General features: G+C 36.2%; 2 protein-coding genes across 6 annotated transcripts; both read right to left on the bottom strand.

The window, feature by feature from the left end:
• Window positions 1-3,815: 3,815 nt before the first annotated feature.
• Window positions 3,816-24,844, bottom strand: LOC148169687 (UDP-glycosyltransferase UGT5-like). Of its 5 annotated transcripts, none has more exons than XM_088042952.1 (4): window positions 23,900-24,844; window positions 5,595-5,817; window positions 4,241-4,457; window positions 3,816-4,191 (listed from the first exon to the last, which is right to left on the bottom strand). In XM_088042952.1, the coding sequence occupies exons 1-4, from the start codon at window positions 24,707-24,709 to the stop codon at window positions 3,912-3,914; spliced, it is 1,530 nt and encodes a 509-aa protein (XP_087899078.1). In that variant the 5' UTR covers window positions 24,710-24,844; the 3' UTR covers window positions 3,816-3,911. The 5 variants fall into 5 exon arrangements, with proteins under 5 accessions (XP_087899078.1, XP_087899077.1, XP_087899075.1 ...); XM_088042951.1 differs by lacking the exon at window positions 23,900-24,844 and adding an exon at window positions 14,187-15,014; XM_088042949.1 differs by lacking the exon at window positions 23,900-24,844 and adding an exon at window positions 10,453-11,287.
• On the bottom strand, window positions 11,666-13,701 carry LOC148169688 (UDP-glycosyltransferase UGT5-like). The gene is made up of 2 exons (XM_088042964.1): window positions 12,826-13,701; window positions 11,666-11,774 (listed from the first exon to the last, which is right to left on the bottom strand). The coding sequence occupies exons 1-2, from the start codon at window positions 13,660-13,662 to the stop codon at window positions 11,751-11,753; spliced, it is 861 nt and encodes a 286-aa protein (XP_087899090.1). The 5' UTR covers window positions 13,663-13,701; the 3' UTR covers window positions 11,666-11,750.
• Window positions 24,845-25,970: the final 1,126 nt, after the last annotated feature.

Here is a 25,970-nt window from a genome sequence, read left to right as displayed (position 1 = left end):
TGAAGCAAAAACGTATTAAAGGTGACGGCAAGCAGAGGTCAACTCGGTCCGGAGCAATCCGGAGATTCTCCGGGGAACGCACGGGACAACTTGACAGCCCGTGCCGCAAATTGATAAATAAAAAATTCCGGGCGGTGCCGGAGCGCTCGCTTACACTTTTAAATGTGATGCAGTTTTAATAAGTGGAAAAACAACATCAGAAGAAACCGGTCGTGTTTGCTAAAATAATAATCAACCGGAAGCGCCAGCAGAAATGGAATAGCGTGTTCGCTGCTTTTTTTCGAAACGTCTTCTTTTCAAAGAGATGATGGAATTACGCAACTTTTTAACCACAATGAGCTTGCGCTTCATCAATTTTCATCTTAGCGAGCATTTTCTGATCCACACGCTATTTATGCAGGGCTTGTGTGGCCGACAAGCGTCCTGGAAGTCGTAATACCTCAAAATTGTTCATGTATTATTCATCGCGGGTTAATTATCACACCTAACCGAACGTACATTGCCGTGTTAGGCTCGAATCTCGCTTCAAACTCACTTACCATATGAGACTAATTAATTTCTCTACGATATATCGGGCATTGTTGTTTTACTTATACTTAGGAATTTGATATGGTAATTAATCTGTTATGTACCGGCGACACGCTCCTGCATGCTACTCTCATAAATCTCAATTCGCTCAACGCCGAAACGCCTTTTCTTCTCCTATTAATTTTGCATGTTAATTCCGCACTAAATTCAAAATGACTTATTCAAGAGTTTGGTAATTATGACTATTTCGATTCTTTCTGAGATTCAAATCGATAATACCGGAAGTTCCGTTGTTTATCCGGATGTATTGTGCTATATAAGTCAGCAATAACGGCAGAAAAATGCCTGTCGAGGACGAATCGTCCTGAAATCCGAGCCGGTGATAAAACCGTAATCAGGAAATTCCTGAACCTATTTTGTTTTATGTGTAGCGATATATGTCGGTAAATAGAGGAATAAAAATATCTCGTGTGCAACACTTTACGACACCTCCAGTTCCACGTCCGCTTATTTAACTTGTCTTTGCGAAAAAAAAGTTAAATCTAATATCCGCTTTTGCGTCCCTACGGAGCATTCAAATCGAACAATTCCGTCGAAATTTGACAACTTCTTTTGTGTCGTAATAACATGATAGAAAATTCTTCCATGTGGAAATTCAGGCTTTCAGTTTGGATAAAACAATGCGGATATCACACAGAACGACATCCAGTGGCGTAGGAAAAATGGTAGATTTGGTAGAAATTATAAACCCTTGCGCATCTCGCCATTTAAAAACAACTCTGAAACTCAATTCCGGCTCAACCCAATTGATTTCGTTGAAAATCCTCGCGTAAAATCCGAAAAAAATTGCCCCTGTGACGAGGAGTCAATTTATGTCCTTTTTTTTCGGTTTCAGATCGGCTTCCTTTTCCCATAGGAGTAGGCAACTTCACGCGCCAACTTCTTTACTCGCTTGTTAATGGAGTTTGTTCGGCGATGGACGGCCGGAACGTCGGGAATCTCGTCCGCAAACGAAGGGTCAACTTCGCCGACCTACAAAACACTAAATACCTCAACTGTGGCTCTGATTTCGACCGGTCACTCCTAATTTAAACTTCATCGGGAGTTTGCTAGTGAACGCAAAAACGGTGAAAGCCGAGAGCGGGAATTAGCGTTGATTCGATGCGGAGTAATAAAATTTTTAAATGCGTTGCGAATCTCTACGAGTTGATATTAAGCGTGAAACCGAGGGAATTTTAGAGCGAAACTTTGGGTCAATGTGTTGCTCTTTCCATTTTTAATCTGAATGCGGAATGGGTTTGGAGCGGTTGCGGTTGCGTAATGTGATTTTTGCGGAAATTTTACAAGAATTATGTCGAAACTAAGTTTGCCTTTTGTCCAGCTTACTGTGCAGATTTGTTTCACTTTCCGCCCCTTGTTGATCCAGCCCTTCCTTTCAATCGCATTTATCCTGTGCACAAATTTCCTCGTCCACATTTCCATACAAATGAACGCATATCGTTTGTAGCACAGCAGCCCTCGCTTCGGAATTTCTAACCGCATTCGTGATTCAATCGGAATCGAGTTAAAGCGAGCGAGAAATGATTTAGTGCTACCCGTCCAACAGAGGGAGTCCCGCTCACCATGTTATTACGCCAATGGAACCGGCCGAAGATATATTCGTAGAGATTACAGTTTTTGGGTGGCCATTTAGGTATAGTTAATCTAAATTTAATTAAGTTAGCAGCAAATGTACTAGCCCTTATAAATTATCTAGAGCGTTGAGAAGGTCAGACGGTGTGTAACCGCTGCCCGGCACTTTATCCATTTCCACCACGTTACTTTAAACAATACGAGGGTGGTTATTTGGAGAATGGAGAGTCCTTCACACCTACAGCTATTAGTTTTCAATCGCACATGCACACTTGTTTTGAATAGATGAAAGGGGCACTGATGCGCCCTTGAATTCTCGCTCCCAAAATCTCAAATTACACAAAGAGGGAACGAGTTTTGTTTCGCCACAACTCCATTTCCATTCTTTCATCGTATTACTAATTTCATTTTGATCTGTTAGACTAGCGGAAAATAATGTCAAACTCTAATCTTATTAGGATGCCGGAAAAATTCCGATGGGAGCAAATTAAATTTGGACGACGAAATTGTTATAAATTATACAAGGACACGACTGAAAAGATAAAAGAATTACACGAGTACATAATGGAATTTGGGTAAAATTTCAACAAATTGTTGTATGATATTCCCGATGCGAATGCCGCATTTTTACCAACTAAGGGAATTTTATTACAAGCGGAATTGGGTTCAATATAACATGAATGTAGCGTTGCAAACAGCTCCGTTACATGACTGAAAAAAGTTAATATATTTCTACGATGTGCTACGTTTTTGACGCAGTGAATGAAACTTGTATTTGTTACGTGATGTAAAGGAAGAACTGCAGCCATAAAATGGAATGTTCATGAGCCATGCATGCCATCATTGTACAATATATTGAATATAAAAATGTGTAGACATTACAAAGTCAGACGAAATCCCTATTTTTCTTAATTTTCTTGTTGTGGTTTAAAGCGCAAAAATTGCTCTACAAATTGAATCGATTTATCTTTATTCGCTAGATCTGGGACTTCACCTTTCTCACCTCTTTGCTACATTTGTTTTGTCAGTTTTGTTACGTTCATTCATCACAAACACACGTACGGTTCGTAGTAAATTCGAGCCATTCCTATTTTGTTTGCAAATAATTTTTCGTACCATTTGCGATAAAACGTGTTTTTGTGGACACAAATATATTTTTTTAAACGTGCTCCAATTTCATTACAAACATTTTTTCCCCATTCTGTACTTATCTACTCGAATTGGTGCATTATAGCCGCAATAAAACTCGTAATAAAAGTATCATTACATAAATGCTCGACTGTTTAAAAACCAACAGGGCAGTAAAAAAGTGCAATTATAATGTAACAACGGGTAATTAGCGGGCAAATTGCATGCTCTGTCCTTTGGTTGTGTGAAATGCTATAAAAGTCGCGTATTGTTCAATTAATAATAAATTATTGCGGCGACTCGACTAAGAAGGACCGCACTTTTTGGGTATGTTAAAAAAGCGGAATGAAGTTTTCATCTCATTGGTAACTAATTGTCGGTTTGGAGCGAATTCACTCAAAGTTTGTCGTGCAGGCTTAGCACCGTTCTTGAAACAATGACATAAGTGGGTTAAGAGTTAAATCCTGTTAAGTTTTTCTCTCGTTGAGATTTATATCGCCGACTATTATGTAAAAAAAGAAAAGGACTTTTGCACGTGTACAAACGATGAAGGAGTCTTTTTACTTTAATAAATTGGACGTTTTTATTCCCTACGAAATTTATACTACACTACAGCATTAGGATTAATTGGTTTTTTGTTTGTTTCTTCTCCCGAACAATTTCCTAAAGACGGCTCTGGTGACGTAGAAAAAGCAGGCGGAAATAAGGACGAAGACTAACAACAGGAAGGCGATCACATCGAGGAGGAGATATTTGTAAAGGGGCATTCCCACAGCTGCAGTCCGCATATGTGGTGCTCCGCGGTGACGGGCGACATACTCCACCCAATAAATGGCGGTTTCCAGGGGCGGAAGTGGACGGTCCCTGAAGCGAGCCGACAAATCCTCCGCTTGCTTCTTAAACCTGAAAACCGGATATTAGTTTGCAGGATAATAGCGGCAAATCAACTCACTTTGGATCCAGGATTGTCTTCAGTCCGTTGTACAGCTTCTCCTCGGTCAACTCGTACAGGTGCAAAATGATGCCGCCTCCGTTGGCCTCCAGAGCTTTCGCGTTAGTAAACTGGTCGCCATATTGCGGCATTACCAACACCGGAACTCCGCAGTGCACCGCCTCCGTTGTCCCCAAGAGCCCTCCGTGTGAGATGAAGGCTTTCACGTTCGGATGACCTGCAATATTTAACAGATTTAACACTCGCTGAAATGAAAAAGCCGCAATTTTTCTAGGACGCTTTTACATTAAATACGTGAATAAAAAAACTCTTTTTTATCGTATGATTTTAGTTCTGGGGATTGGAAACGTCGGCGTTCACCCTCCATTAAAAATATCGCTCAGCAAGTTGCCGTAACTGTGCAAACTTTTGATAAAAGCTGTAAAAATGTTTATTTTTCCCATAAAATATACGCCACAAAATAGCAAAATTCGCCCCCATCAAAACGTCTCCGATTTTAGCTATTGATGTTTCATCTACATTTATAGAAGTAAGTTTACAGCCATCTCCGTCAACCGCCATGTTTAGTGCCCCACTTTGCAACATTTCAAATCAAACTCTCTCGGAAGAAATAAACCACGCACTCTTAGTTTTACGACTGGCAGCACCATTTTGTTGTAAATACTTTTATGCGTCCAACCATTCCGATTTCACTCGACCCAACCTAAAGGCAAACATTCACCCTCTTCGCACATTCAATGTCAAACATGTTGAAAGCGTCATTTGATCAAGATCGCTCGCGAAACATATAAATCGCAAGATAAAGTGTCGGGTGCGATTCCAAGACGAAATTGCTAAGGAAAGAGTTCAAATAACTGCGGTATTTGTGCTAAAGCTGCTTCAACAAGACAGAGGATTTCAAAGAAATGCTGTCATGAACGGAACAATGCAATATGCATGTCATGTTGCATTAGGCAATAACTCCCATAACGAAGTAATGTCATATTTATGCAGTTTCATGAGTCGATGGGAACAGCGAAATAATTGACATGGCATCGCTTAGCTGCTAGACTGGAAATAACATTTTAAAACAGACGTTTTTATTGTTCAGCACAACTGGGATTTGATATTCATCAAATTAATAGCTGTTGTAAGAAATTGGAGAATTTAATATCCCGGCGCATCCACCATTTGCATTCAAATAAAGCAAATAAAAAAGATGTTATTTCAATTAGCGCCGTGTTGGTTTATAATTCAATACAAAATAGTGTTTTTAAAATAACGCAGTGCCTGTATGAATAATGTATGAGTGTAAGTGTCACTTTTGCATTTATATTATGAATAATAAAAGATTTGTTTTGGAAACGATACTCACAGAGGATGTCAAGTTGCGGCATCCACTTCTGGATCATTACGTTGTCTGGCTTTCCAGGCATCGTTTCGTTCTCCCATTTCCAAAGGACTCGTTGTGGCAAACGTCCGAAAGCTTTCAAAAATTCTTGCCTTTTCTCGTCGGGTAACGTGTGCCCTTTGATCATAGATCCCAGACTCAAGTAAATAACACCGTCGGTGGATTCGTTTATCCATTTCTCGAGGTTCTGCAATAAATCGTCGTCGGAATTAAACGATTGAAGGTCGGTATCCGGTCTGAATATGGGAATTATATCGCCATTATGTTCTAAATCGTGATTCAATACCATCATAAAAGAAGTCGATAAAGTTAAATAATAAGAAGCTTTTTTCAAAAGGGCGCAACTCCTGATCCGAGAGTATAAATTCCCATACACACACCGCCATCAATCACCATCTTCGCAGAAGAGCCATTTTGTTGCGAACGCGTCGGATTTAATAACTCCGGCATCAAATTATTAAACAGTGTAGCTCCAATAATGCAAACCTTGGCCCATTTAAACTTTAATATAACTTAACGAGTAATAAAGAGGAATTACTCGCAAGATCTCCCGTACTACAGCCAAGTCTTCTAAATACTTCTTAGAAAACTCATTTCCTGGCTTATCTATTAAATACAATCTCCAAGCAACTGTGTTTTCGACGTGCCCGAATTATTCAAGCGGGAAGCCATGAATACTTAATCAGCCGCCACATGTGGAACATTTAAGATGACGCAAACACCATCCTGACTTTGTCCGAACAAAAATATTCCGGACACGTCACAACCACACCGGAACACGTCAATATGTTTGTATCGCGTTACGAATTAACCGGAGACTCCGGGCGCCGTCGAGAATACACTACACACCTTAAAAAATGCAATACTGCAAGAGCTACAGTTTTTGGTACTGTTGTTATAATGCAACGGGTGGCGTGAATATTGCGCCGCCCAAAGTGAAATAATAAGCAGCTGATTGCGAATTTGTACACGAAAAAGGGTCGGTGAACTGCTGCAACATGCATGCTTCTTGCCAGAAACAGGATCTTGCAGTTGTTAAGGAAACGGCAGCAATTATCCTTTCCACTTTCATCGTCTATTCACGACTAATTGTGTATAATTTAGCGCTTTGGACGCTTATTATATGAATTGAAATAATAAGAAAGGGCTTATTACGGGATGAAATGCGAAAGAATCAGCGCAACTTCACCGACTCGGAAAATTACTGGAAACAATGTTAACGAGCTGACAAGATGTGCTTTTATAATTGAGAGTTATGAACTGATGAGTTTCATCACTCACTCTTGGCACTTTTTCCATGTCTCTTATATGGATTCCTCCGACTTCTACAACGTTGGGGACTAAAGCCCTCGCCAGATTCAGATTGAAATGACTATTGACTAGCAACAAGCTGCTATTGGAAACAATATCTTTCAATGGTGGTAAATCTCCGGCGAAAAACTCCTTTGCAATCCTCTCCCCATTCTCCATTATCATCGTGTCGTAATACAACTTATGCAACAGTCCGACTAATAAATTCTCCACTCGTCCAAAAAACGAAATCCGATCGGAATAGTCGAGAAAATTGTTCGGAACATACGCTGGATTCGTAGGATTACCGAAATGGGAATTCGTCCAATGCATCATTGTTGAGGAACTCACTCCAATCAGCGGAGCTTTGAATTTGTGTAAAATGCTCAAAAGACAATCATTGTTGAAGAATTCCGCTAAAATCACGTCGAACGTCTCGTTTCTTTGCAGGAAAACTTGAAGAGTCGTAGACGATAAGTCCTCGCGACAATGTTTCTGCGAGAAATAGTCGAGGACGTTAACAATCAACCATTTTTCAGTTCTTGAGCTGAACTTGTTCAAATCCGCGTCGTTACGTCTAAAATTACCCAAAACAACGTCGTGGTAGTTCGGAAGAGGAGTCTTCAAAGGGAAGTAACTTATGGCGGTAACTTCATGGCCTTTTTTTGCTAAGCCTTCAGTCAACGAAAGGAAAACGTTGGCGTGACTGATGCTGCGATGTGGAAACACTCCGAGAATTTTATAGGAATCAACCAACAAAAACAGAGACACTAGAAATGTTCCGTGGAACAACATCTTACGTAATGATTGTAAACATGAAGATAAAGCGGCGAAAAAATGTTATCTTAAGTATGACTTGCACTAAACAAGGCCACTTGAATGCATTTCCGCTAAATTATTGAACTTTGTACTCACACTTGGTAGTTTCTTCACCCCCTTAATATGCATCCCTCCAACTTCAATAATAGCGGGCACTAACGGCCTCGGCAACGTCAAACTAAAGTGCGAATTAACTAACACTAAACTTGTATTCAACACAATATCCATAAAAGGGGGTGAATCCTCCCCAAAGTACTCCCTCGCAATATCTTCCCCGTACCTCCCAATCACATTGTTATAATACAACTGTTGCCAAACACCCAACACCACACCTTCAACTCTCGCCAAGAACGGAATCCTGTCGGAGTGTTCCTGGTGGATATTGGGGATATAAGCAGGAGTTGTAGGATTTCCAAACCGTTCATTGATCCAATGTGGAATCATACACGTGGAAATCTGAATCATTGGAACTTTGAATTTGTTGGTAAAGCTTGCGAAGCACTCGCTGTTGAAAGCTTCAGTGATGATCAAATCGTAAGTTTCGTCGGTTTCGAGGAACTGCCTCACAGTTGGAGATGCGAAGGTTTTGAAACATGGAGCTTTCGCCATTTCTCCCAACACGAACATGGTTAGCCACCGTTGGAACCACGTACCGGGGAAGTCGTTTAAGTTACCAAAACTTGAAGACTCTTCTTCTTCAGTTAGAGCAACGTTGATATAGTTAGGCACGGGTTTTTTCAAAGGGAAATGATCCATCACTGTTACTTCATGTCCTTTCTTGGCTAAGGCTTCCATTAGAGGAAAATACACATTGAAGTGGCTTTTTCCATAAAAAGGAAACAAAGCGAGGATTTTTAAAGAGTTCACAATTAGTGTTAGTTTGAGGAGTATGAAGATGTGAAATATCATTGTGAAGACTAAACAAAACTGATTGAAAAGCTTTACTACATTTATATTAAAAACGTTTATCGCGCTCTTAATTTGTTGTTAAAGAGTTATGTCGTTGACAAGGTCGACAAGCTTGGTCGGTTTTGCTTGGGGCAACTGAATTAATAATAATAATAAATTGATAAACTAATTTTTATTGTACTTTGATCGAGATGTTAATTCAGATAAAAATTTTGATATCTTAAGTTGGAATGTAAAGACCCTTTGGTTTATATCATTCCTATTTGCATCGTTATATCTTTTACGTCTTTTATAAATTAATCAAATCGAATCTTCAAACTTGAATAGCATGCCCAATACTAAAAATTCTCTGCATGTTTTTTTTAATTGATTTTTAAATTGTCCTCACAATCCTCACATCTTTTGGAATTCTATTTTTAGAAGTCAAACCAAGAAGTTCTAAACACTTTACAACGCGTTTATGCTAACTTCAGTTATCTTTACGTCCGGAATAAACAATTTTATGTTTTTGTGTGGTTAGTTTATGCTATGAACGGTTCAAGATGTTGTGGTGACGCAAATGTACTTAATGAACAAAAATAGTTAACAGTTTTAAAAATTCCCTTGTATAGCTTTGTTACAAATAAAAAGACCATTGATATAAAAAAATTAAAATAGTTTTTTGGTCAGGTCAAGCGTACGCACTGAGAAAGACTAGTCAACAAATTTCGGAACAAATTTGAACGTCGTTTCCAGTTTTATTCCATCAGGCCAGGACTCAGAGATATTTGTAAAATAGTTTTTTTTTGAGTACCTCGCGTTCACTTTTTTTTTTTTTAGTTTTGCGTTACAACTTGCAAAATTATAAAACTATTGTATATCATTGGAACGATAATTAAATAAGCTTTCCAATGAACTATAGAAGTCGCCGGAAGAGTTGATTTTTGCTAAGATATTTGAGAAAAACTGATAAAAGTTCCAAAGAACGAACGCTTTTTAAAAACTATTTTGGCTCTTTTTTGCATAGAACTCCTAATTTAGTACTTGAATTTTTTATTGTAATACGTCGTTAACGTTGAAAACTCTGCTTTCTAACGCGGTGTTAAAAACGTTTTGATCTATTGTCATTTCGAAATGACAAAGAATATGGATAGATTTTTAGAAAAAAAATCATGCTGTATTAAATTTTGAAGATTTTGTAAAAAAAATAATTTGAATGCCCACAAAATTGCAGTTTTTCAATAAATCTCGTTTTTCTAAATGAATTCACTGGTCAGAATTAATGATCATCGAGCAAGTTGTCGAGATTTTTATAATTTAAATAAATTTGAAGACGTTTTCGTAGTAATCTAGATAATTTTTCCGCTTAAATAAAAGATCCATTATAATAAAAAATCGATGTAATAATTAAGCTATATGTATGTAAAAGTGCATATAAAAATCACTAAAAACGTTTTTTTTTAAACATGACACAGTTTATTTAAAATATCCTGGAAAGTACTTTCCCTAGCAATTAGTTTTATAGAAGCCAATTCTCAATTTTCAAGTTCAATTTTCTTCCAAAATGTGAATTTTTCGTGATCTTAGAAATAAATAAACTTGAGGAACGGATCGTCGACCGCATTTTGGCATTAATTCCTTCATAAAGCAAATTGCAAATTAGATACAACATTAGTAACATTCGTGTCAGTCAAATGTAAATATTCAGTGTTGTGCCCTCTATAAATTAGTGGCGGATAAGATACCACTGACATGTTACGTCAAGATAACAAATTTATGGTTTACTACTGTTTTTAATATTTGTGATTTCAAAAATTGTACTCACATTATCCACCGTCTTAAAGTCTTGAATGTGAATGCCTCCAACTTCCACAACAGCGGGCGCTAGTGGTCTAGGTAAATTCAAACTAAAATGTGTAGGAATAAGCAGTAAACTTGTATTGAGAGAAATTTCCCTAAAAGTAGCCCCGTTTCCAAAATATTTTTTCGCAATTCCTTCTCCAATCGTCGAGATGAAATAATCGTAATACATTTGTTGCAACACCCCCAATAACAAATTTTCCAGCTTTGCAAAGAACGTAATCCGATTGGAATGTTCTAAATGTATGTTTGGTATATACGCGGGATGTGTGGGAGTTCCAAAAATTTCGCTAACCCATTCCAGTAAAATCGTAGGCGTAAATCCAACCACTGGAGCGTTAAAATTATTGACAAAACTTAAGAAGCAGTCACTGTTGAAATATTGAACAATTAACAAGTCAAAGTGGAGGTTTTGTTTGAGAAGTTCCTCTACACTTGGATCTGCGAAGTTTTCTTCGCACATTACATTAGCCATCTTATGAAGAACTCGTGTCATGAACCACCTTTCTGTAGGGTAACCGTGGCGGTCGTTTAGAGTTTTAGACAAGTCAAGGTGTGTCTTTGAGTTGGCATGCAAACCGAGAATAATGTCAGTGTAGTTTTCTAGGGGAGTTTCCAGAGGAAAATGACTAACGACGGTGACGTTGTGGCCTCTAGTTGCTAGAGTTTTCAACAGTGGTAAATAAAGTTTCGAGTGACTGAAGAACTGTGTGGGAAACAACGCTAAGATGTTGTACGACTGTGTCGTCGCACAAAGTAAGGCAAGCACTAAGACGCGCAACATTTTCCAAATACCGCACCATAAAGACTAAAAAAGTACGAACCGTGACATTATGCTGAAAGTTAAAAGGTACAAATTCACACTGTTAAACTGATAAATTAGAAGGTCATGATAAGATTGCAACGTAAGTTAAGTATAATTTTCATGTAATAATAGGTTGTATTAATATTCTAAACACTTTGTTAGGTACATTTTTTTTCCAAATACACTTTAACTGCGATATTGCGAAGCTCGTAAAGCATTTTCTGATAAAAGCTCATGTAACTCGTACATCAAAAGTGGAAAACTTACTCTCGGTAACGGTTTCACATTCCCAACATGTATGCCTCCGACCTCCACCACCGCCGGCACCAACGGCCTGGGCAAAGTCAAAGAAAAATGCGAAGGTACAAGCAACAGACTGACGTTGTATAAAATTTCTTCCGATGTGGGGGCGTCGCTACCAAAATACTCCTTCGCAGTTTCAAGTCCGTGTTGTGTTCTCATGTAATCATAGAATAACATCCCTAGAACACACCGCAGAAAATTTTCGGCTCGTTCCAAAAACGACATGCGATCGGAAAATTCGAGATGAATATTGGGGATGTAAGCAGGATTCGAAGGATTACCAAACCCTTCATTCGTCCATGGTTCCAAAGCACAGATCGCAACTCCAATTAAAGGAGCCCGAAATTTGTTAACAAAGCTCAGATAACAATCACTCCAGAAATGTTGTACTATTATTAAATCGAAATTATTGGGTAATTCAAGTAAGCTTCTGGTAACAGGAGAAGCGAAGTCTTCCACACACGTGGAATGGGAGATATGATGTAATAATTTGGCAGTAAACAATATTTCGTCTTTGAAGGGCTTAATATGAGTCCTGGAATGAGTTTGGTTTCTTAAAGAAATATCATAGTAGTTTGGGATAGGCTTGTCTAGAGGAAAATGACTGACCACAGTAACTTGGTGGCCTTTTTCTGCGAGGCCTTTTAACAATGGTAAGAAAATAAGTGAGTGACTTTTTCCACGAGTCGGAAAAATCGCCATTATTTTGTAAGAATGTACCGAAGAAAAGAACAGGAATACCGCCACGAGCAACATGATAACCCGCGATTTAGTACTGAGTTGTTGTTTGGCAATTTCACTATTTATGTTACCGTATTGTAAAATTCCTTACATTTTTTTATTGGAAGTACCGTTGCAGGAATGCAATAAAAATAACTAATTTGACGTTTATAACGTTGATACAATTTTCCATGAAAAATCCATTCCGACGATCATAACTAACAATTGTTTTTTAAATTCGTTCAAAAGTTTAAAGCAAATATTAGTGTTGTATTTTTATATTTAAATATTCAGACATTATCAATTAATATTTTTTCAACTTATCGATAATAGTGGAAAACACCAATAAAGATAAGAATAGTAAAAAACAAACAACAAAACAATTCGTTGTTTTAATTTCTGTTATGACAAATGGTAAAATCACTATGAACTTTTGACAAATGCTTGTCTAAATGGATCAAAATATAAATAAACATGACATAAAATGTATTAAACTTGTTTGCTACTTACATCTGGTAATTTTTTCACCCCTTCAATATGTATCCCTCTAACATTAATGAGCGATGGTGTGTATGGCATTGCTTGTTTCAAATTAAAATACGTCGATTCCAAGAATATACTTGTGTTCAAAGCAAGCATTTGAGAATCTGGGACTTCTTGCCCAAAATATTTTTTAGCAGTGTCCTTACCAGAATCTGCCCATAAGTAATCTGTGACGACGTGCTCCATTAATAATACTAACGTATTTTCCACCCTTTCCAAAAAAGACATTGTATCCCCATAGTCCATGAATGGATTTGCAGTATAAGCGGGATTATTAGCACTTCCAGTATACTGCCCCAAATCTTCCATGAACAATACTGCAGTAAAAAGTACCAGTGGTGTTTGAAATTTATACATGAAACTGTAATAACACTCATTCAACGGATGCTGTAATACGATGATGTCAAAACTGTTGTTCATGTTCAAGAAATTTCGAATGGGATCTGAAGCGAAATCTTTATCACAAATTTCTTTGTGGTATGGTCCTCCTACTTGGTGAATAAAGAACCATTTTTCTGATCGAAAACCTTTAAAAGTCTCCATGTCAATAATGTTGACATACTTTGAAGTGGTATTATCAATATCTACAAACTTCACGTTTGACACTGAGAAATGGCCCATTAGCGTGACATTGTGGCCTTTTTGAGCTAAGCCTTTAACTAGTGGCTCAAAACTCAAAAAATGACTCTTGCCTTTATGTGGAAACATAATAAGAATGTTATAACACACCACGAAACACACATGATAGAGTAAACGTAACTTCAACTGCCGCATTCTAATCGTCAGTGAGAATGTGGCAGTCATATTTTGCTTTTATTAAAACCTTTCTGGTTACATATGACGGTTTCATGATAATTTCAGTTTTTAGTTCCCTTTATCAATAATAAACGATAATTATTATAATAATGACTCCAATATTTCATAGTAAAATGTATGACAATTTACTTTTCAGTTTTATCTTATAGTTGACAGTTGTGCTTTAAGATCTAATTCAGTTGATATGTCTTGCTTATTTATGGGGAAAAGTTACATAAGTTAGTACTCATTGTACGCAGAATCCAAAACATGTGCTATTTTTAATGTGGATTAACAAATAACCGAATTAGAAGCGATTAAAGTTTTGGGTTTTCACTGGTGGGTAAAAATTTAGAAGTTCCAGAATATTTATTGCTTATATTTCCCGAACCACGGCAGACAGAAAGGTGCGGTTTGCGTCATCATTTTGTTCGCATTTATTGCTAAGAATTCGGTCTTCCGAATTCAAAATTTCAATCTTTTTAATTGTCAATGAGCAACTTGGGCATTTTGAAAAAAAAATTACTACTTACATCTGGTAATTTTTTCACCTCTTCAATGTGTATCCCTCGGACATTTATGAGCGACGGTGTGAAAGGCATAGACTGTTTCAAATTAAAATACGTTGCTTCCAAAAATATACTTGTGTTTAAAGCAAACATTTGAAAATTTGATGCTTGTTGCCCAAAATATTTTCTAGCAGTGTCCTTACCATTATCTGCCCATAAGTAATCTGTGACGACTTGCTCCATTAATAATACTAATGTGTTTTCTACCCTTTCCAAAAAAGACATTTCATAGCCATAGTCCATTAATGGGTTCGCAATATAAGAGGGATTAGTCACACTTCCAGTATACTGTCCTATATCTTCTAAGTACAATATTGGAGTAAAAAGTAGCAATGGTGTTTGAAATTTATACATAAAACTGTAAAAACACTCACTGAATGGATACTGTGAAACGATAATATCAAAACTATTGTTCATATTCAAGAAATTTCGAATAACAATGGAAGCAAAATCTTTATCACAAATTTCTTTGTGGTATGGTCCTCCTACTTGGTGAATAAAGAACCATTTTTCTGATCGAAAACCTTTAAAAGTTTTCATGTCAACCACGTTGACATATTTTAAAGTGGTATTGTCAATCTCTACAAACTGGACGTTTGATGTTGAGAAATGGCCCATAAGCGTAACATTGTGGCCCTTTCGAGCTAAGCCTTTAACCAGTGGCTCGAAACTCAAAAAATGACTTTTGCCTCTATGTGGGAACATGATAAGAATGTTATAGTTATAACACATCACGAAACAAACATAATAGAGTAAACGTAACTTTAAGTGCCGCATTCTAGCTAGAACTGCTAGCAGCCAGTGAAAAAGTTACAGTTATGTTTTATTTTTTAAAAGCTTTTTGTGTTAAGTATGAAGGTTTAATGATAATTATAGTCTTCAGTTTGTTTTATCATCATGAATAAATAATAACAATGGCGAATGCTTTCTTAGTGCACATTTTTTTCAATTGACAAACAGGAATTCATCGTTTAATTCAATATGTTATAGTAATATTTATGACGTTTAACTTTACAGTTTTACAGTTAACAATAATTATTGTGCTTTACGAACAACGACTTAATTCTGTTGAGACTTCGCTAATTTGCAGACCAAACTTAAGTTATTAGTACTCATTTTACGTAAAATTTTAAGCAAATTCTAAAAAATGAGTTATTTTTGACATACATAGAGCTACAAATAACTGAATTCGAAGCTATTAGTATCGGATAGTAAATTTTGAATTCTGAAATGTTTGTTGCTTGTTGTTTAAAATCCGCTTTCAGGTTTCAATCTATTTTTGAATTTTTGGTGTTTTAACCGCCACTCGTGAACTATTTGACCTACCAATCTGAGATTTGATCAGGTGATAGATTTGAATCTGCTCTTTCCATTGATGTAAATTCAAACATATTAAACGTCGTTTCGGGCCAAAAAGTTCGTTAAAAATGACCCCGAAAAGACCCTCTGAAAACCTAATTCGGTCAATATCTCGTTTATCTCAACTTATTTAACGCAGATTCCAAAACTGTGCAAATTTTTTGAGTGCGCCAACAAATAAGAGTTTGGAACTTCGGATTGTCGCCAGAGGGCACAAATTTTGAGGCTCCGGAATATTTACTATTTGATATCTCCGGGACGACGACTGAACGATGCGATTTGCGTCATAGTTTTTCTTGCGTTGTTTTGACAGGTATTTTAAAGAGTAACATTAAAAAAACTTGCTACTTACAGATGGCAATTTTTTCACCTCTTCAAGGTTTGTACCCCAAACATTAATGAGCGCTGCTGTAAAGGGCCTAGAATTAAAGTAGGTTCCATCCAAAAATATACTTGTGTTCAAAGCCATTTTTTGAAAATCCGGTGTTTGTCTCCCAAAATATTTTCTAGCAGTGTCTTTACTATTATCTGCCCACAAATAATTAGTAACTACTTTCTCCATTAACAGTACCAACGTGTTTTCTACTCTTTCCAAAAAAGACATTTTAATATTTTGATCCATAAATGGGTTCTCAATATACGATGGATTAGTTGAACTCGCAGTATACTGTCCAATATCTTCCAGGAGAATTATCGCAGTAAAAATCACAAGTGGCGTTTGATATTTATACGCCAGACTGTAGAAACACTCGCTCATTGGATGCTGTATTAAAATAATATCAAAAGTGTTGTTCATAGACAAGAAATTTCGAACGGAAGCCGAGGCGAAATCTTTATCACAAATTTGTTTGTGGTGTTGTCCCCCGACTGGATGCACAAAAATCCATTTTTCTAACAGGTTATGTTTAAAACTCTTCAGATCAATAACGTTGACATGTGTTGAAGTCGTATTATCGATATTAAAAAAAATTACATTTGAGGTTGAGAAATGACCCAGAAGAGTGACATTATGTTCTTTATAAGCTAAGCTTTTAACCAGTTCCTCAAAACACAGAAAGTGACTTTTACCTCGATGTGGAAACACAATAAGAATGTTGTAAGAGACCACCAAAGAGAGATAAAACAAGAATAGTAACTTCAACTGCATTCTAACTTATGATTATGAAAAAGGATTGTCAGGAAATACTTAATGTTAAGTATTACGTCTTTTTGTCAAAGTGAAAGAGTTTTTATCAGTAGATATTACTAAGTAAGAATTACGAGTCTTACCATGATAAGGCAAGTGTAATAAGTAAATAACAATTGACGCAAATTTTCGAAGTTCTTTGGCAATAAATTCATTTCATGGAAATTGGCATTAAAATTAAATGCATAATTCTCCGTAAATGTGAAATCAAAAATATCTACTTAATGCATAAATCCATATTATGCATTAACCAAAAACACTTCGATGACGTTTTGATAATTTTATGGCTTAATTGAAAACGTCAATAAAATGAAATGACATTAATTCAAAATTTGAGTAGGACCAATTATGTTGATATTCCACTAGGTACAAAGGGTCGCATAACTTTGAAGTTGTGAATACATCCTTCATTGATTTTCAAATTATTGAATTTCAGTGTTATTTATTTACATCAATAAAGCGACATACTTTGGAGACATAGAGGTGGTAAACAAATACATAAAACTAGTTCAAAATTTGTATCAAATGCACACAATGGTGCAAAAGGTAAATAAAAGTTTTATATAAACTAAGTTCATAAAGCACATATTTACACGGAATATCAACAGTTTTAAAAAAACAAACGTGTTATTCGGTAATTATTTAACAACGAATTTTTATGAGGTGGTAATTTTTGCACCTCTTGAATGCTTATGCTTCTCACATCAACCAACGATGGTGGGCTGGGCATTGTTTGTTTAAACTTAAAGATCGTTCCATCTAGAAATAAACTCGTCTTCAAAGCAAGACTATAAAAATCCGGCACATGTTCCCCAAAATATTTCCTTGCAGTCTTCACACCCCTATCTCCCCACAAATAATCTGTGACTATTTTCTCGAATAACAGTACCAATGTGTTTTCTAGTCTTTCTAAAAACGACATTTTAGTACCATAAGGCATAAATGGATTCCCAATATAAGACGGGTTAATTGAACTGCCGGTATACTGCCCAATATCTTCTACCCCAAATATTGCAGAAAAAATTACAAGAGGTGTTTGGTATTTATACACAAAACTGTAGAAGCAGTCACACAACGGAAACTGTGTTACAATGACATCAAAACTGTTGTTCATGGCCAAAAAATTTCCTATGGAAGCCGAAGCGAAATCTTCTTCACAAATTTGTTTTTGGCATGGTCCCCCTAAGTTAAAAAGAAACAACCATTTTTCTGATCGGTAACCTTTCAAATTCTTCATATCAATAAAGTTAACAAAGTTTGAAGTGGTATTGTCAATATTTATAAAATTAACAATGGGCGTCGGAAAATTCCCTAGAAGTGTGACATTGTGGCCTTTTTGAGCCAAACCTTTAACCAGTGGTTCAAAGGACAGAAAGTGACTTTTACCTCTATGTGGAAACATAATAAGAATGTTGTAAGAAAATACGAAACAAACGTGACACAAAAATAGTAACTTCAACTGCCGCATTTTAATAACACTGAGTAAAAAGTTGATAATGAAAAAACTTTGTTGATATTTAGCGCCTTGTAAATACGTATTCAATTATAAATATGACGCTCAAGTAAGTTATAGAATTGTTATCGTTATCACTCTTAGTAGAAACGTAAATAACATAGTAAGTAGTAGGTACAAATGGACTGTAATATCGGAATTTTTTTAGAATTCTGATAACGAATATTTTAGTTAATAATATGGTGATTCACACTTTTTGCGTCTCTTTAATGTTTATCCTCCAGACATTAATGAGGGATGGCGTGAAGGGCACTGCTTGCTTCAATTTAAAAAACGTCGCTTCCAAAAGTATACAGTGTTCGAAGCAAGTTTTTGAAAATCGGGAACATGGTTCCCTAAACACTTCCTAGCAGTGTCTTTACCGTCGTCTGCCCACAAATTAATAGCATCCACGTGTTTCCTACAGTTTCCAAAAACGACAATCGATGCAGTTACTCAACGGATATTGTGCGATGATGAAATCAAAAGTGTTGTTCATACACAAGAAGTTTTGTATGAAGACCGTACCGAAATCTTCAATACAGAGTCTGTGGAGTGGGCCTGATGTTTGATTTATCAAAAACCATTTTTAAGTCCGGTGATATTTCGAACTCTTCACATTAAATAAAGTTGACATACTTTCAATATTTATTTAAAAAACATTAGAGGTTGGAAAATTACCGACAACTGTAATATTGCTATCTTTTCGAGCTAATCCTTTAATCAGTGGCTCGAAACACAGAAAGTGACTTTTGCCTCTAGATGGAAACACAACAAGAATGTTATAAGAAACCGCCAAGCAGACGTGAAACAATAATACCAATTTCAACTGCCGCATTCTAACAGTCACTAAGAACGTTTGATTATAAAATATATAAAGCTTTGTAAGAATGTTAATTATGATGTTTTAACAACTATTGTCATGAATAATAACAAGAAGAATGGTCTGTAATTGTCAGGAAATTTTTCAAACTGAAATAATGAACGTTTTCCGCGAAAACCGTTTAAGTCTGCTTTGTATGTAAAAATTTCTTAAGAATTTTTTTTGGGACTTCATACTTACAGCTGGCAATTTATGCACCTCTTCAATATTTATGCCTCTGACATTAATAAGTGATGGCGCGGAGGGCATCACTTGCTTCAAGTTAAAATATGTTCCTTCCAAAAACACACTTGTGTTCAAAGCAAGCTCTTGGAAATCCGGTACTTGATTCCCAAAATATTGCCTTGCAGTTTCTTTACCATTGTCTGCCCACAAATAATCTGTGATGAGTTTCGCTATTAATAGTACCACCGTGTTTTCTACTCTTTCCCAAAAAGTCATTTTGAAACTATAATCCATAAATGGATACCCAATATAAGAGGGGTTCGTACAACTCCCAGTATACTGTCCAATATCTTCAAGGGGGAATAATGCGGAAAAAATCACATGTGGTACTTGAAATTTATACATAAAACTAAAGAAACATTCACTGAGCGGATGCTGTGTAACAATGACATCAAAAGTTTTCTTCGTAGACAAGAAATTTCGGATGGAAGGCAACGCGAAATCGTTATCACAAATTTGCCTGTGGTACGGTCCTGCAACTTGATGTAGAAAAAACCACTTTTCTGATCGGTGCCCTTTCAAACTCTTCAGATCAACAATATCCACGTATTTAGAAGTGGTATTGTCGATATTTATAAACTCCACATTTGGCGTTGGGAAATGACCCAAAAGTGTAACATGGTGGCCTTTTTGAGCTAAGCCTTTAACGAGTGGTTCAAAACACATAAAATGACTTTTGCCTCTGTGGGGAAACATAATAAGAATTTTGTAAGAGATCACAAAGCACACGCGAAACAAAAAAAGTATCGTAAAAAGCGACATGATGACACGAAACTTTAGCAACATTATGCATTATCAATATTTAAGGCTGGTAAAAATAACATTTATTTAATGAAAATAGTACTGCTTTTACCATTATCAGCTAACACTGATAATGGTTTGTTTTAGTGTCTTAAAATAATAAATTGGTAAGGAGGTACCTAATTTTCTGAGTCAGGAATTGTTTGAAAATTATGCATAATTAAACTTTTATCGATGTAATGAATTTAAACACCGTGAAAACGTGTTTAATTTTTACCAAATATTACCGAAAAACTCAGCTGATTATAATACGTAAAATCGTGGGACGTATACATTTCAATACTTCTGCAACCAACAATTTAATTGAAAACGTCATTGAAACAGTGTTACGTTTAAAATTAACTGCCAATCATGTTTAAAATTTTACTAAATTCTACATATGCTATGCCTTTGAAGTTATTTAATGATAACTCTTCAATTTATTTCAAAATTATTCAGTTCAGGAGTGATTTATTCTCTTCAATAAAGCGTACATCGTCCCGTGGAGATATAAAGTTTCTTTTTACAGTTTGTTATTTAGTAATTTTGTCTATCCGGAATTACCGTCTCAGCTCTACGATTTAGAGCTGCGAAATTGTGGAAAACCGCATTTTCGTAGATATTTTCCGACATTGTTCAACATCCGTAGCAGAAAATATTCTGTTTATGCACAAAGACTTCTCGTGTGCTTCATCTTCTATGTTGGAGGAATTTTCATGTTTGATTACTGTTTACTAATATTTATGGGTTTACCGTGAATTGAATCAAGTTCTAATACATTCATTTTATCTATGAAAATTTCATTTCAGTGGTTATGTCTATAAAATTACCGAGTGATTTTACGCTGCTGCTCAATAACATTCATTCAACTAGAAGGGACACAAAATTTATTGTAGTCCCTAGTGAAAAATTACTGCCACTTACAGTAGAAACGGCTGTTATTTCCGTTAGATTTTAATAGAACTGATATTACGGACATTTTCCAATGATAATTGTTCATTAAAATTGATGAGGATTAATAAAAAATGAATCACGTTGTTTTAAAGCCCAAAATTTCTTTCTTTCATTGAATCAACCATCTAAAATAATTTATTATTTACGCTACAAATTGTGGTATTTGATTTATAATTTATCGATTTAAAAAGAAATTTTAAATTGCGCCAATTTCGAAAAATTCATTTCAGTTGCAGTCATTTTTGGATGTTATACAACACGGCGCGCGACGGTTCTAAGAATAAAATCGCGCCGCTAAAAATGCTCGGAATTTTCTCAGTACTTGGACTCATTCCAATTCAATTCAAACAGTACTCACTTGAGGTAGTTTCTTTCGTTTGTTAATATGAATTCCCCCAATTTCGATCACACCTGGCACTAAAGGTCTCGGTAAACTTAAACTAAAATGCGTGTTGACTAGTATTAGAGTGCTTTTAAGGAAGATTTCTCTAAGTGGTGGTACGTCATCTCCGAAGAACTTGTTCGCAAAGATTTGGTCGTTTCTACTCATCACTTGGTCGAAAAAAAGTTGTCTTCCTACTCCAACTATTAGGTTTTCCGTGCGTTCCCAGAAGGTCATTCTATCCGAAAAATCCATCATATTTTCCGGGATGTAAGCGGGATTCGTGGGATTCGCAAATCTGTCGTTAGTCCAGTGCATCAAAGCCGACGAACTTATACCAATTAGTGGCGCTTTGAACTTATGCACAACTCCTAAGAAACAATCACTGTTGAAGAACTCCGCAATGATGAGATCAAAAGAGTGGCTGCCTCTCAAAAACTCTTGAAAAGAAGGAGATTCTAGTCCAACTTTGCATGAAAACTGGGAGAATTCCGTTAACGGGAGCGTCGCCAACCACTTTTCCATTCTCGTTATTTTCAAACCATCCATTGGGATAATATCAACAAAACGGCTGTTTTCGTCCCCTAAACGAACATCGCTGTAGTTAGCTGTTGCTGCTTCCAACGGAAAGTGGCTGATTACGGTAACTTCGTGGCCTTTTCTCGCCAGAGCTTTCGTTAGTGGGAGAAAGACATCGACGTGACTTTTCCCCGGATGCGGAAACAAAGCCAGAATTTTGTACGAATGGACGGCGAAGAATAAATTTGATAAGAGAATTAAAGAACCGAAAGACATAATGCGCGAGTGAACGGAACTGGTGTTGCCGTAAGACTGGATGAGAGCCAATGATTTATTTTTATTTGTGTACCTTACCAGCGATAAAGAGTCTCGGGTGCTGTTGTCGAAGTTTTGGTTAACAAGATAAGAGCTTGATTTTAGTTTCTAATATCGTAAATTAAGTGAGATAACGTTATTGGAGGAGTTTACACAAATCTTGAGCTAATTATTGCAATTAGAGAGCACATAGTTTTTCAGACGAGATAAAGACAAAGTTTCGTGACTACCTTCTGCCAATTATATTAAAAAAGTAGACACTGGAAACTCCCCATCTGGGTTCAATGCCATGGGGTCATAATATCACACGGCAAAATCCTTTGTTTGTGTCTTTTTATAAACATGCTATTCAGTTCTATTGTGTTTTAACATAATCGAAAAAAATCTTTTACTAAGCAAAAATATTAAAAAGTTTCACAGGAAATTAGCTGCATCGGGTAATAAATCGCATGGTATAATAATGAAATGGAAGCCAACAATTTTCTTCTTAAAAGGCTCTATATATCGTCAATATTAATGCCTTTATGAAAGCGGCAAATCCTTGATAATTTACGATCCTTAAATAATTCATGAAAAAACTCTCTTTTACGACTCGGGTTGCACTGCATTCACTTAAAATTGCAGTAACAGTATCCTCTAACAAAATTCGATCTTTCTAATTGCATTCCTGGGCTTGTAATACGAAATAGATTTTATTACAAACTTAAATTACAATATTCCGTTACGCCTTGGGGCACTTTTTCATCAATATGCTTCTGTGCGACAATTAAAACTAATTGTCTTAATATCATGAAAGTGAATGTTATTTCAGAAGTTTTGGCGATTATATTGATGATTATTGCTTGACTCTAGAGGTTAATGTTATGACCGGCTTTGACTGTTAGTAAAATTACAAGATATTTTTCAACAGTGCAATAATTAATTTCTTTGTATTCCAATTGTAACGTGTCCAAAGCAAAAGAAATGTTTCTCAAATAAGCAACCCTAAAATTGGCCGCTTAATTTTTTCAGTTTTTGTTGTGGATCTCGAAGAATATAAGCCAGAGGCAACATATTTTCCTTTCTATAAAAATAAATTCAATTTTGATAATAATTAATGAAAAATTGTGTTTCTCTCCAAAATAATGGTAGGCCCCACCTAACTCGCCGCAAATTAAATTGATTTGAACCGAAAAATTCCTTTGAAAGTGTTAAACATGCTTTACGGCTATAAATAGAAAATAATAGTAAAATGTTAATTAATATTTTCATTCTTCCGCGTCAAAGTTTAAATTAAATTTTAATTTCGCCTCGAACCACGGAATTTCTGCACTATCTGAGAGAAAGCAGCAACTGCAAGTTCTAGGCGACAGCGGCCTTAACCGCGATGAAAAATTGGCACGTGCAATAATTCCCCGATAACACGTACGACCTTCAAGGTGTCCAATGACCTTTGCCCAAGAAAATGATTGATTACATCATCAAAGTTCCCGGTAAAATGAACCGTAATTAAATCGGCGCATTGGCAACGGTGAAGGTTGTGACGCAACGTTATCCATATCATTATCAGTTTGTTTAACCTCTCAAAAATCCGTTGACTCACTTGTGGTAATTTCTTAACCTCTCCGACGTGGATTCCTCCGACGTCCACAACTTGCGGCACTAGAGGTCGTGGTAAATTCAGACTAAAATGTGAATTAACTAAGAAAACACTGGCATTGTGGACAATGGTGGTCAACGGCGGGAAATCCTCTTTAAAGTACGATCTCGCAATTCTCTCGTCGTTCCATCTAAGGATATGATTGTACATAATCTCGTGTAAGCCAACCATTAGAGTGTTTTCAACTCTTTGCAGAAATGACATGTGGTCTGAGTAGTCCATATGAGGGGTTGGTATAAACGAAGGGTTGTAAATGTTAGCAAATCTTTCATTTGTCCAATGCATGACGTTGCAAGAACTCAACCCAACTAAATGCGCTTTGAACTTATAAGCAAACGGAGCGTAACAATCCGTGTTGAAGAACTCCATCACAACAACATCGTAACTTTCTTCACTGTCGAGGAGTTCTTGCATGACCGGGGATGCTAAATTCTCACAGGCTTGCACTCCGAAAACCGCCAGCAGCACGTTGTTTAGATACATCTGAAGTCTGTAACCTTTGAGGTAAGACATATCAACAGAAGCCACCAAATCCTCTCCGGGTTTCTCGATCACTAATTGTTTCAATGTCGGGATTTTATCCGGGAATTTGTAATGACTTACAAAAGTGACTTCATGGCCCTTCAGAGCCAACCCTTTCATTAAAGGGTAGAACACATTCACATGGCTACTGGCGGGATGGGGAAACAGTCCCAGAATTCGGTAGGAATGTGCCACCACTATTAGATTAAACAAGAGGAGCAGTTTAGCCATGATATTAATAGACACTTTGTGAACTGATTGAGCGGTTTGTTACAACATTGTGGGAAAAATTAGACGAAGCGCGATAACGCGGATTGATGTTCGACTAGTCACTGACTGCTCCCGTCTGTTAATGCAGTATAAAATAAACAGAAGGAAATACGCGCCATCGTTCAAGTAGGTGAGTGCGGCCAAATGCAAATCTTTCCGAGAGAGTATTAGTACCAATTAGCAAAGTTATCGGCCTACGAAATATACGAGCGGACATTACTATCATTCTATGAATGTATATTAATAGGTTATGGACCTAATTATAGCCGTTGTAATTAATAACTACCTACCTACACTGTTTAGTATAATGTGGCGGAAATAAGCTTCTCCTGATGAATATAGGAAAATCCTTTGTGGAAAATAATGAATTTATGCATCAGACCACAAAGAATTGGTGGTTAAACTCTATTATTAATGTAGTGATTCTAATCTTCTTGATTTGTGGAGTAAATATTATGTAAAGATCCGTATTTTATGCAGTATTTCACGCAGAATCCAAATCTCTTTTTAAAATTTTTCTAAAACAATAAATAACTGAATTAAAGACGATTGAAATTTCAGGGTACTGTCACACCAAAAGGTGTCAAATTTTTAACATCCGCCTATTTTGGGGTTTGATAACTCCAAAACTAGGGCAAATAGAAAGAAAGATATGGTTTGCGTGACCGTTTTTCTTAAATCCTACATGATAAGAATCCGGTTTTATCTAGAGTTTGAAAATTTTATTTTAATAAGAAAAAATTTTCTGATTTGTAGGCAAAATTTAGGTGCTTTTTAAGGATTAGAACAGTCAAAAGAATTTCGAACCTCTTAAGAACACATTTCAAGAGTCTAAAGAGCCTTAAGTTTGTCGTCTAGGTTCTGAGGAATTTAGGAAAAACGTTCGGTTTTCAATATTAAAAAGTCGTGTATATTGAAAGTGTTGTTTTTACTGTTACAGCGATAATTTTTTAATTAGTTTTCCAAATGGAGACAAACAAATATTTCATTTCAACCGTAAATTATTGGAAATAAATGTAAATAAACAATGAAATAAAACACAAACCGTAAAAATCAGAATTTCAGTTTTCAACAAACACACTTAACTTTGGCAACTTTTGCACTTTTCCAACATGCACCCCTCCAATATCCACAATCTGTGGTACCAAAGGTCTCGGAAAATGCAAACTGAAATACGTGTTAACTAAAAAAGCTGTAGCAAACCGTATGTATTCGGTACTGA

This window comes from Gnatocerus cornutus, chromosome 8 (assembly GCF_029298725.1).
Source record: "Gnatocerus cornutus isolate USDA-ARS CGAHR chromosome 8, icGnaCorn1.1, whole genome shotgun sequence".
Classification (NCBI taxonomy): domain Eukaryota; kingdom Metazoa; phylum Arthropoda; class Insecta; order Coleoptera; family Tenebrionidae; genus Gnatocerus; species Gnatocerus cornutus.
Note: the sequence above shows the minus strand (reverse complement) of the source record. Positions and strands in the feature narration are given on the sequence as shown.